Source organism: Varanus komodoensis, unplaced genomic scaffold, assembly GCF_004798865.1.
Source record: "Varanus komodoensis strain SLA01 unplaced genomic scaffold, ASM479886v1 scaffold4, whole genome shotgun sequence".
Lineage (NCBI taxonomy): Eukaryota > Metazoa > Chordata > Lepidosauria > Squamata > Varanidae > Varanus > Varanus komodoensis.
Window position 1 is genome coordinate 14693822 of NW_025335941.1, and position 13061 is coordinate 14706882.

Genomic DNA, 13061 nt, shown 5'->3' on the forward strand with positions numbered 1-13061 from the left:
GGAGTGCTGTTCTTCTCTCAGAATGGAGAAATAGGTTCAAGGTGACACCTGGAATTCTAGCTCTTCCAGGCACTGGTCAGGTCAGATGTCTCTTGCAAATGAAGGACCATTTGACCAGTGCACTGAAAAGCCACCCCTCTGTGCTTGGCTGAGTCAGGAGGCATGCAAAGAATGCCAAGAAATCACTTATGATATTTTCAGGAATTCCTCCCATGTGAAATGTAAGATGAGGCCCAGGGAAAAGAAAGCCAACATCTAATCAAATCAAATTAGTGGAAGCCAATTTTAGCTGGTGAAAGCAAATTTTAATTTGTAGAAATGAACATTAAAGACACATTTATTTTTATGTTATTCTGGCTTTGATTTGTTGGTGTAATACAAATCAAAATTAAAAACCATATTTTCTTTTAACAACGAATGGTACCCAGCACAAAGCCATGAAAGGAATAATTTTGTTTTATTTTGTTTAAATGCACAAAGTCTCAAAATAGCATCTACACTGGCAGTTTATCGTATGTAAATACATAAGGCAGATGATCAATCAATGAAGTATTTTTATATGTTGAACAGCCCTTTCATTAAATCTCTCTACACATTTAACTCAATATTTATACCCATTTTCCCCATACATTTTCTGTGTAAGCACATGAAACTCATAAGCCTACAAGATTAATTTAGTTTTATGGAATGGATAGCTTTACCCAAAGGGTAGAATGCATGTTTGTTGTCTTTCTCTCTCTACTAAAGGGAGGGCAAAACTCTTTGGCCTTTAATGTTTTCATCAGAGCACATAATGAAATAAATATAAACACTTCCTTGACTCTCTGCATGCAGAGTACACACCTCAATCTTCAAACTCAGATGGATACTTAAAGGAATCTACCAGTTTTGGAAGAAATTAAATGCTTCTAACCCTCAAGTGAAATTTAGTAGGCTGGATAAGCATCTAAATACAGGCAATCTCCAGGTTACGAACAAGTTCCGTTCCTGAGAAAACGGAAATTCATCTTTAAGTCCAATTTGCATGTAAGTTGGATCACATATAGACCAGCCCTCCACATTTACACAGCTTAGGCATGCAGAACCCCCATGAAAGTGAAAAACGCGCCCTGTCCAAACTCATCAGTGACTCCTCTCTGCAACAAGGAAATGTTGGAAAGATGGGCAGGGCAGGAAGACATGCTTTAGAGACCTCCCTCTCTTCCCTTTGGCTTCCTCACTGCGGTGATGCTTTGGAGGCCCTCCTTCTCTTCACTTTCACTTTTTCTCTCTTTCTTTATGGGAATGACAATTTTCCACAGTATTTTTTTTAATTAATAGGCTGTATGGCAGTTTGTGCATAGGTATGCATTGTTCATAACTTGGTGGTTCTTAACTTAAGGACTGCCTATAATAAGCAATGCAAAATACTATTATAAAAGATGCAGTACAATTGAAACCACATTTACTGTGAGTAATCAACACAAACCACAGTTCCCAAGTTTAGAAATAATGTGGAACTGTGGTTAGTACAAAATGATAAATCTTTTTGATCACCTGCTGTCAGCTGCAAACTAGGGGGAGAGTTGATGGGACTCTGTGGAAACCTGAGGCTTATGGTGGCTTGTTCTTATAACAAATGCTCTTTTGGTTATTATATCCAAAGCAGACCATTTAACATGCAATCAAATGGGGATGGCCATAGGTCTCCAAACTTAAAGAGGATTCTAAGCATCCTAGGCAACATGAGGAGAGAAGAGCCCATCTTTCCTTCCCTGCTCTTCCTGCTCTGAATATCATCTAGATGGCTAATTTGGCTGCTAGCTATAGTACTTTGGATGAAGAAGGAAAAGACTGCAGTCAGATATCTCCTATCTGGATAGACCTAGTCTCTTTCCCTCCTTGCTGCCTGGAATGTTCCTTTACCCTGTCAGTCTTATGACCACAGGAAAAAGCTGTCAGACTTATGACCATAAAAAAGCAGTTTTTTTCTGCACTGGCTGCAGCAGGAGGCGAACTGGAGTGCAAGTCCTCACCATTCAGGTTGGAGTGTTTTCTGACCTTGGAGCTAGAAATCTACAGCATCCAATAGCCCTCTATATGCTATGTAGAGGCTCTATTTGGTTGTCCAGCTAAATGAATGATGTTGCGCTTAAATTTAATAAAACAGGTTTGACAGCACCACTTATTCTTTTGATTTTGCACTCAAACATCAGGAGGCAATATTAAGTGATCTATCAAACTTTCAAGGTTCTCCAGTTAACATTCTTACCTTCTCCTGAAACTGCAGATTTAGTAACTGGTGATGTTCTCTTCAGGTTAGCAGGACTCTCTGAAGATCCAGAATCCATGCTTAAAGAAACAAGTGTCGATGTTTTATTTTATTTAAATCAACATAAACTTAGGACAATGCAAAAGAACACATTCATAAAAGTAAAAATATTTGTGTTTTATAAAGCCTGTAACTCTATCCTAGCACTTATTAACACAATTTCCACATTGTGCAAGAAATCAATTTTTTAAGAAACTATAACAACAGTTCTATGTACTCCAACAAACACTGTAACTATCTAAATAAAATTTCAACATGGTCTTTCTCAAATATTATTAAATGTTCTTAATGTCTTTAAAAAAAGCAAGCAAAGAAAATACCTTGCTGATTTCCTTATAGGGCCTGAAATAAGTTTTACATATGATTTAGGAAACCACCCTTTTTGTCCTTGGACCTCTCCGAACCACCACATATCTTGCTGTTCTAACACAGTGATGATATCATTTTTGTTAAAATTAAGATGGTTGTCCTTCTTGGCTCGCCAAGGATACAGGGCCTGTGCTTGAAGTCCCTCCACTTTTTCACCCTAGATAGATACATAGGATAACAAACTTATTTGATACATACTAACAGTACTTAATAAAATAAAGAACTGGCCTGATTGTGTTCAGCAATTTATATAAGGTATTGCAACTATTATTGCATCATTTTTCTAGAGCATCAGGTTAACATTTCCCAACCTTATGACTGAACTGAAATTGATAAATTGATAATTCCAAATCTCCTCCCAATATATTTAAAGTGATGCTGACAAATCTGTGCAAGTGTTTTCCTCATCTTTAGTTACAGGCAGTCCCTGTACAAACAAGTTACAAACAAGGTACATTCCTGAGAAAACGGAAATAGGTTGAATTTGTATGTAAGTTGGATCAGGTATATTCAGCCCTCCCCATTCACAGGGGTTAGGGGTGCAGGACCCCCATGAAAGTAAAAACATCTCCACCCTACCCACCATCCAAACTCACCAATGCCTCCTCTTTGCAGCAAGGAAATACTAGAGGGGTTTCCCTCTCTGGATGGGCAGGGCAGGAAAGCATTCTCTCCCCTTTCACATCTTTATGGTGATGCTTTGGAGGCCCTATCACTTCCCCTCCCTCCCTCCCTCCCTCCCTCCCTCTCTAAGGTAATGATGATTTTCTGCAGTAATCTTTAAAAATTAATAGACTTTATGGCAGTTTATTCATAAATACAGGTTGTTTGTTCACTCAGGCATTCATAACTTGGGGACTGCCTGTATCCAATGTCTATTCGGCAACAGAATGGTAGAGAAACTGATCTGCCCTCCCTGCACTCATGTGTCCCCCAGATCTGTTCTGGAGGCTCTCCTAACCCTCTGGAACAGATATGAGAGTCACACAGGAAAGAAAAGTCGTTCCACGCAAGCAGGAACATGTTCATATAACTTTGGATGTAGTCCTGAATCTTTCATTTGATAATTTTAGAAGAACAAATTACCAAATAGCATGCATAATGTGAAGCATATTATCAGTCTTAAGGATGTGTAAGGAATCCATTTCGGAGTAGGAACTGGTCAGATTCCCTGGTCTTGGCTGCCTAGACTCCAGTCCACTTTGCAGCAGCCCTGAATCTAAGTTCCTGGTGAGCACTCCCAGGTACTGCTTGGGCTGCTGTGCCTTGCACAGAAGAAAGCTCTGTGAGCTCACTGTGTGCAGATGCTGTTTGTGCTGCTGCACCTGGCATGGAAAAAGGCTGCTAGTTCTGCAGCCTTCATTGCATGAGTGTTCCTCTTGGTTCAGTTAACCTTGCAAGACTGAGATAAGCATGAAAGGAAGTCTGTGAATGCTAGAGGGACAGGTTCCGCTATAGTTTGTCCCAACCCTAATCAATCTCACAGTCGTATTCCTGCTCAGAAATATCAACTCACCTGACCCAAGACGGGTGAAGGAGATGATCCAGTAACAGTGGCTGGGGTGAAGGCAGATCTTTGTCTCAGCTGTCCTGTGCTTGGAACAGTAAGAGAAGGTTGAGCTGCCCAAGCATCCCAATTATCAGTTTCTTGTTTATCACAAGTATTAGTTGGCCACCTGAAAAAATAGAAGTGCATATAATAATGATCACTACATTCATGAGAGGATAAAAAAGGAATATAGGAAGCTGTCTTGTACTTAGTCATATCATCAGTATCTCTCATTCAGTATTACTGACATTGAGTGGCAGTAGCTCTCCAAGGTTTGAGGCAGGATTCTTTTCTCAACCTACCTTCTGGGAGGTATCAGAGATTGAACCTGAGACATTCTTCACCACCAGCAATGCTACTGAACTATTACACTCTGCCTTCTTACTTCTTGATTGATACAACATGCTGTTCAATAATGATATTAATTTATGCCCACATCTCCCTCATCTCCCACAGGTTACCAAACCACACCTGTGATATCCTGCACAGTTTTGTTGTAAACAGCATTGATTGGGCAGAAACACAGTTTTATTTTGTCTTTGGTCATCTATAATTTCTGAAGACAATGCTCCTGCATGGGTTTGGTTTTTTTTAGTTGCATAAAATTTTCTTATTTTATCTCTAAATATTTCCCCCTATAAAAAAAGGTTTGTAATCCTAGAACAGATTCTGAACCAGCCTTTTCAAGTCTGAGATCAGAAAAGCATTTCAATAAGCTGGTCTAGCTGCATCATGCCACTGAAATGTCACAAATTGCTATGGACAGGTACATGTGCATAGCTACAAACCCCTTTGTACACTTAACCATAAGGCTACTTTATGCTATACTGATTAATCACCTTTACAGTTAAAAAAGAGAATGAAAGGAAAACAGAACCCCCATGAAACCATACGTTGAACTGAAGTCTGCCCAGTTGTTCGCATTGGTACTTGAATCTGTAGAAACAGGTGGTGCTACTGGTGTTGTGGGAGTTTCACGCAATGAAACTTTAGGTGCAGCAGACACATCAGGTACTGGCTTTAGAGAGTTTGGAATTTCACTTTCAGAAATTTTCTCTGCATAGTTTGCAGGAAACCATCCTGTTTTCCCCTTCAATTCACCTCCAAGCCATCCAGGCTCTCCAGTTTGACTTTCATCCACCTGCACAAATAAGTTATAGATTAATAAGGAATGTAAAAATAAGATGCTATCCATAATAAATATGTTTTCTCTCGACAACACAAAAACACTAGTCATAGACTAGTGTTCTTAGAAGTACACAACTTGGTGTCCACCATATATCTTCACTTACAATTTCCTTAAGCTTTGATAATTGTCCATGCTATCTGAAACTTATGTAAGTGGTGGAACATGGCCTGTTGCATTACCCAAAGCTAATCCATGATTTAGCTGCCAAATGATCAAGCAAACCATGAGTTCCCATCCAGTTCCTTCCCGAATCCTATATGCTTTTGCAGCACTGTAGTATCAGTAGGGAGAGCAGCTGAGTTTCTTTCTAAGGATAATTATTATTTACTTGATAACTATGTCACATTTTATGTAATAATTATTAGTATTAATTTAAGTAAATACTATTTGCTAAGTATTATTATGATGTTAAAACTGTAGTTACAAATTTGGTAGGTGTAATAATCATTACCAATTTTTTGTGATATTTCCTACATTTAATATTATATGTGATTTTCATACAAGGTCCCTTGGTAAGCTTTGTTTTTCATTTCTATTTTTTAAAAGAGGCTGTTGTTGTTTTTAATTGCTCTTTCCTGCTGTCTCTGTAGGCTGGCAAAACAAAACATAACCTACTCATGATAACCACTCATGATTCAAACAACCCATAGTTCCCAGTTCACAAGTAGTAACCCATTATTCCACAAACCATACTTGGCCACTTCATGTCCAAGTATGCAATATACACATATACAGTAAAATCCCCATATACACTGTTTCAGTTAGCATGGTTTCACTTAACCATTGTTGACTGCAGTCCAAAAAAATTAAATAGAAAATTCCAGGGCTAAACCAAAGGGGACAGTGGGCCAAATTAAGGTGACAGTGGGGTAAGAAATAGAGAGTGGTTGGCTTTCTGAGTGTGCTAAGGCAAGGATTGAATCATGTACATGAGGAAAATGGGGGAGGAATAATTTACTGTTTGCTAGCGTATGTAGTTTCAGGTATTCGCTGGGAAACCTATCCCTCATGGATAAATGTTAACAGTAAAGGTTTCCCCTTGACATTAAAGTCCAGTCATGTCTGACTCTAGGGGGTGGTGCTCATCTCACCACCTAAGATTTCTAAGGTTTCCAAGCCGAGGGAGCCAGCGTTTGTCTGCAGACAGTCTCCATGGTCATGCAGTCAGCATGACTAAACACTGAAGTGCATGAAACGCTGTTACCTTCCCACCGAAGTGGTACCTTTTTATCTACTTGCATTTGCATGCTTTCGAACTGCAAGGTTGGCAGGAGCTGGGACGGAGCAACAGGAACTCACCCTATTATGCAGATTCAAACTGGCGACCTTTCTATAAACCAGCCCAGCAGCACAGCAGTTTAAACCACTGCACCACCTGCATCCCTTATCCCTCATGGATACAGGGGTCCTATTGTAAATGACAACCCAGAGTAAGGGTTGTCAGTGAATCAGGAATTCTCATTATATTTGAACCTTGCACTATGGGTTAGCCAAGAATGATGATTTCACAACTTAATCAAAAAATATAATGTGTTCTGTTTCTATATTGTTCATTGTTAACAACCTATAGCTCATACTGAGCCCATATTCAGCTAAGCGATTAAGCTGTTCTTAATCTGTAGCTGCCATTTAAACAGACAATTATTTTATGGAATCTTATGTGTACATTTGATTATGAAGATAATTTACAAAAATTATTATGAAATAGAACTGTAAAAATGTATTCCATTTGTTCACCACTATTACTTACAGAAATCCAGCAGCTGCAGAGATTAGTTTTAAAAAGTCAGTGTTTTAGCTGTAAATATATAGCCTGGAAGCCTAAGCAAATTAAACTACCCAGAATCTTTATTTACAGAGTTTACTCAGTAATATATTCTTATTAACTTCTACCTCCCTAAAAAATAATCATTCTTCTAGTCCATCAATGTTGGGACTTATTTTATTTTATTCTGCTAACATCACAACCCCTTTTGGGGAGACTAGACAGCATTTTCTTTCCCCCATAATGCCTCAGGAATGCCATAATTATGTGCATGTATGAGGAAAATGATGGAAATGGGTGACAGAGAAAACAAGATCGAACCCCTGCCTCACCAAAACGAAAAACAGGAAAATACCCCCACCCTAAACAATTCTGTATTGTGGCTGTGTTTCAGAAGGCTCCAAATCTGTGTACCTGTAAGGATCTGGACAGCTCTGAGCTCTACCTGGTGATCTGAACTCCCACTGGTCTCACAGGGTTGGTCTTCCTGATGAGTGCCAGCTGGGAGCCCTGAGGGAAGAGGAAGCTCCAGGGCTTGCCTGAACAACTCAGGTCTTCCTATTTGCTGTTGTGCCTGCATCTCGCCTGGCTCAGAACCTGCCTCACTGTATATATCCTGCCTTGCTGTCTCACTGCAGGTTTTCCTGCTAGCTGTGATTGGTTCAGCACCTGCACCTTGCCTGACTCTTGCTGCACCCCGTTCCTGCCTTGCCATGTCCTGCCTAGCCATGTTTCACCTTGCCATCTTGCTTCAGCAACACAGGCTTTCCTATTAGCTATACAAGTATCTTGCTTGACCCTTGCTGAAACTTGTTCCTATCATGCCAGGTTATCCCTTGTTATCCCATGCCTGGCCTTGTCCTGATACAGAATTCCGGTTCCTCACTTTGCCCTGTTCTGAGAGTATAACTTGGCCTTGCTATTGAACCTTGCTACTGGACTGTAGGACTCTTTGTTGCCTTGGGTTCTGTTGTCCTAGTTTCAGTGCCTCTGTCTTGTCTCCTGCCACCCATGACCCAGACCTTCCCTATATACTCTCAGTCAGGAACACAGGAGCCACCTTGACAATGAGTCAAACAATTGGTTTGTCTAACCCAGAATTTTCAACACTGACAGGCAGCAACTCTCCAAGGTTTCAAACAGAATTCTTTCCAAGTCCTAACTGGAGCAGCAAGGGAATGAAACTGGGACCTTCTGCATGAAAGATGTATACTCTGCCACTTAAGTTATGGCCCTTCCCATTGCTGCAAATATAACCATATACTATTTCATTTTTAACCATCCTGGGTTTTACAGGGCTGATTCCAAAAATTAAAAGCTACTTTGCTGCTAATTCTGCAAAATTTCTTGGATTATGCATTAGAAACCTAAATATATTTACAGGAAATGTCAAGAGTTCCATTAAACTCTGTTATAGCAATGCTATAGTTTCATTACTAAGAAAACAGGTGCAGGTAGCTTAATCAATAATTTCAGATAAATTTCTTCCAAGTTAGTGTTCTTTACATTGGTATAAGGAACAAACTAGTATTTCTATCTTACTTCAGGATAACAGGCTTCTATGGCCACTCTGAATATACACTGACACACACAAATATAAAACTCTTTACAAAAAATTAAAAGGCATTGGTGACCACTGGTGTGCTCCATTTGCTTCTTTTTAAAGTATACCCTGGAACTGGAAAACGGAAGGAAAATGAACTCTGACCAGGTGACCATAGGAAGTTGCACCCCTTACCTTCCAGGCAGGTCAAAGCGAAGTGAAGACCAACCCCATCCTGTCCTATAGCTAGAGAAGGAGCAGGTCTAAGGAGTGTGCTGGTCTGATCCCTACCAGAAAGAACACTGGGACTAAAAGTTGCTCTGGGACTGCAGCCCAGAAGAGAAACATGCTCTGGCCCCACCAGCACTCAGAAGCAGTTGTCACTGAAACAGAGGAAGGCCAGCTGACCACTCTACAGACTTCAATGTTACTGCTGCTGTTTGTAGTGCTTTTTATTATTATAAAATGCAACATGCCCTCGTGTATTAAAAAAGGAAGTCAAACCATATTACCTAAGGTATCACATGGTTTACTTCTCTCCTGCTATGATTACAAAATCTGCTATTTTTAATTGTGAGAATATTAGTTTTTGCTTCATAGGATCATCTTTAACTATATCAAGTTTCATGGTTTAATAACAAAATACTTAATTTACTTTTACTAAGTCACTGTACTTTAGGAGATTCATATGTCTCAAATGCCATAACTTTTTTTTTGTCCCTTGGGATAATTTAATCTCCTGTAAAATAAGGTTGGAAAAGAGATTCATTCTGCATTCCTATTTCTACAAATGTAGGTTTAAAACACCCTAAAACCAACTTTCCTCTATTTAGTTCCCTGTTCTTTACAAATTCACAATGTATTATTTATCCCTAAGATATATAAACCACTTGTGTTTTTGTGTAAAACTGAATTTCTCTCTTACCATGATAATATCTCCTGGCTGGATAGTGATTTCATCATGGCTTCGGGACTCAAAAGGGTACAGTGCTCGATAATATACTATTTTTATATCTTCTGGAGCAGAAATAGTTAGTGGAGCCTTTTCTATAAGACAAAAATAAAAACCTTTTAAAATGCATTGTATCTAATAAACAAAAAAACCAGCATAAATATATTGCATTAGAAATACTGTGCACTTTCACAGTGGGAAGTACTTCGTATACCAAGTGATGATAATGCCAATTAAATCTATTTCAATTCCAGATTTAATACAGCAAACAATGGAAAAATCAAAGAAGGGTGAATACTTCTGCAAGGCTCTTCCACTGACTAATGGAACTTTCTCTTTTTTTTTCATGTAACTTGATGCCATGTTCTAAGTTCTCTTCCTTTAGAGGTAAGATGGATAAGTCTGCAAGGCTGGTCAAGTATTTCACTCAGAATCTGGAATTCCTTCTTTGATACCTATGACCCCCTTTTCCTGAATTTCTTACACTGCATTAAATCATTTTAAGAGGATGTTTCAGGGCAAGCATTAGTATTTGTAACTGTACTCATTACCCCTGTTGACGTATTATTTTCCCTTGTGGTTTATTGCTAACATTACTGTGAACTACTGTGACATGCAAATAAGCTTGGTGTGTTATGGTCACCTCATGACCTTAAGTGAGTTGCAAAACTAGTATATGTTCTCATTATTTTGTACCTGTAGTTGACCAAGGAGCTTGGATCATTGGTTTTGTTGGATCTTTATGCTGATGAAAAAGTTTATTCAATTTTTCTTGAACTTCCTGTTTGTTCTTATCATCATTCTCCCTCTTTTTACTTAATTCCTCCCATTTTTGCTTTTCTTCTTCTTGAATTTTTCTTGGTCGAAGGTGCTCTTCTTCTTGTTGTACTCTGTCGAGCCACTGTCTCTCTCTCTCTTGAGTTCTTCTAATTAGCATAAAAATAAATTGAGCATGATTTGGTACTATCTTAATGCAAGCTGTCCAAATATGTTTCTGTGAGTGTGTGTTATCATTACCAAGGGACATTCTAGAATACTTTATTTTAGCACAAAAAATAAAGCTGTAGAAATATTTTAAAGTAATTAGAACTTTAACAGCTTTGATATTAAAAGCACTACTGTTACAACCTAGAGACTATTGTTATTAGGAATTTTGGATGCTATCTATAGCACCGAATGACCAAAACTATAGAACCACCATGGAATGTTGTCAAAGTTGTGAATTATTCAAAAGAAATTGTACAGCATATTACCCACATGCTTATTAAAAAGATCAAAATAGGTAGCTAATGGAAATTTTATACAGTCAATACATGTGGTTATTTTTCTGTGGTTTGTAATCTTATTTTGAGAATAGAAACCCATGGCTTCTGTTGTTAATCTTGGTGCATCTTCGGATGGGATTAATGAGTAGATGGTACCTTCATTTTTTATAATGCCTCTTATCTGCTACTCTTACAGCACTTTTAATGGTACGATCCTATGCATGTTTTGACAAGTCCTACAAGCCCAGCATTCCCCAGGCATGCTATTTAAACATGCACAAGACTGCACCATAATTCAGTTAAAACTTAAAAGATTTAGATCATCATGTAGTAAGGTAGTACAAACTGTTGCTGGAACTGGAATGGAGCTGTGTGACCTAAATGGTGAATTGCAGATGCTAAATATGGCACAAGTATATCTTTTCTTCAAACTTGCAAAGATTCAGGTTGCTCCTTTTACCTAGAAATACCAGTTCATCTTATGTTACTTCATATCTGAGAAAGCACTAATAGAAACCTAACTAGCTTTCATTCTGAACTTAAGGCTAACTTGACATATTTTTACTAAAAGCCCCCCGCAAGCTTCAACCACATTTTAATACTGAATCTCATGTAGGAACAAAAGAACATAAGGCTGCCTGCTTTTAAAGCAAGCAAATATTGTTACCATACCTTCAAAATCATTTTTGGGGAAGATAAATTAAAATAGCTAACAAAACACAAAGCCTTTTTCCTCAGGCTACTGCCATATAGTCATATCAGTTATTTGAATATTTGTCATATTAGGCTTTTATTTCATCAGCAAATTCCAAGAATCTTACCTGTCTTGCACCATTTTAAAAATCAAAGTACAACATGTAAGAATTAAAAAAATGCCATCCTATAAACATCCAAAGCCTGATCAGATTTTAGAAACAAGGAGTGTCACAGTTTCTTCATGGCATAGTATAAAGGGAACTGGCAACTTAACGCAGAAACAAAACTGAATTTCTCCTATAGAAACAAACTAGAAATAGTAAGTTTTATTGCCCAATCTGTGCCAGTGTATCCCTGTGTTGTAATGTCAATCTAATACTTGCTAGTGTGGTAGAATAGCCTCTGGAATAGCTGGAGAATTTCACTATTCATTGTTGCAATGAGTACAGCAAATTGGGAGATGTTTATCTGAATAGGAAACAAATATATGTGTAACTCAGTATGACTGATAGTTGTCAGCTTGGACATAATTAAATAAAGTACTAGTTATCCAAAATGTGTTTTGTTTTACAAAATTTATATAAATTATTTATCTAGCACTGTCACATTACAAAATGACTTCCATGTAACAGTGACTATACCTCACCAACTAATTTCTTTTATCAATATCAAGGTGTTTGCACCAATACTTCATCCTTATCCATGACCATGTCAATATTAAGAAACAGCAAGATCTGATAAAAAGAGATTTATGTTTTGTGCTAAAACTCAAACCTATGTGAGCAATGAGTTCTTCTACAGAATGCCAAAGTTGCTAACGAATTTTGATCAGATTCTTTCTATAGTTAAATTTACCTCTGACTGTCTTTTTGTTTTTCCACCTCTGTCTTTTTCTCCAGCTCCTTCTGTTTCAATCTGTCAGCTTCTATGTTCTTTTGCTTCTGCAGCTGCTGCTTGTTATGTATCTCTCTCAGATCCTGCAATAAAACAATGGCCTGTTACCATATGCCATACAGAAGTATTTCAAATTGCTCACATTTGGGAGAGTCAAACAATATAACTTAAAGATGTTAAACTTTCTTCTGTTTTGGTCTCAAATATTAGTCATATTGAGTACTTTTAAACATCACAAGTCACTTTAGCTTCTTTGCATAGCATGTGGGCTAATTTCTGGCATTAAAACATGGAGCCATCATTGATGCTCTAGGTTTTATATGAACTGCAAGTTAAAAGTCTACTGCATTTATTAAACAGACTGAGACAATAGGAGTTGCTCCTGTAAAGTGTATCAAATTAATTGGGAAGCTGTCATACTTGCTGTCTACTAAAGTTTGCTCATGCTTCTCTGACCTATGATTTGATTAGGCATATTTAAGTAACTGGCCAGTTTCCATTAAAGGAGAATTATGTTCTGTTATGTTG

The 13061-nt window shown here is 38.1% G+C and overlaps 1 protein-coding gene across 8 annotated transcripts in view; it reads right to left on the minus strand.

Moving 5' to 3' along the window:
• The window catches only part of ITSN1 (intersectin 1), a 103392-nt gene that overhangs the window by 42875 nt on the left and 47456 nt on the right, over positions 1-13061 (minus strand). For all 8 annotated transcript variants that reach the window (XR_006415902.1, XM_044442130.1, XM_044442131.1 and 5 more), the window contains 7 exons: positions 12495-12616; positions 10375-10604; positions 9652-9773; positions 5123-5370; positions 4197-4356; positions 2632-2837; positions 2252-2331 (listed from right to left, as the gene is read on the minus strand). Coding sequence is in view for 7 of the 8 variants with exons in the window: in XM_044442130.1 (XP_044298065.1) it covers positions 2252-2331; positions 2632-2837; positions 4197-4356; positions 5123-5370; positions 9652-9773; positions 10375-10604; positions 12495-12616 (1168 nt within the window). In the remaining variant the exon portion in view is untranslated. The remainder of the gene's footprint in view (positions 1-2251; positions 2332-2631; positions 2838-4196; positions 4357-5122; positions 5371-9651; positions 9774-10374; positions 10605-12494; positions 12617-13061) is intronic.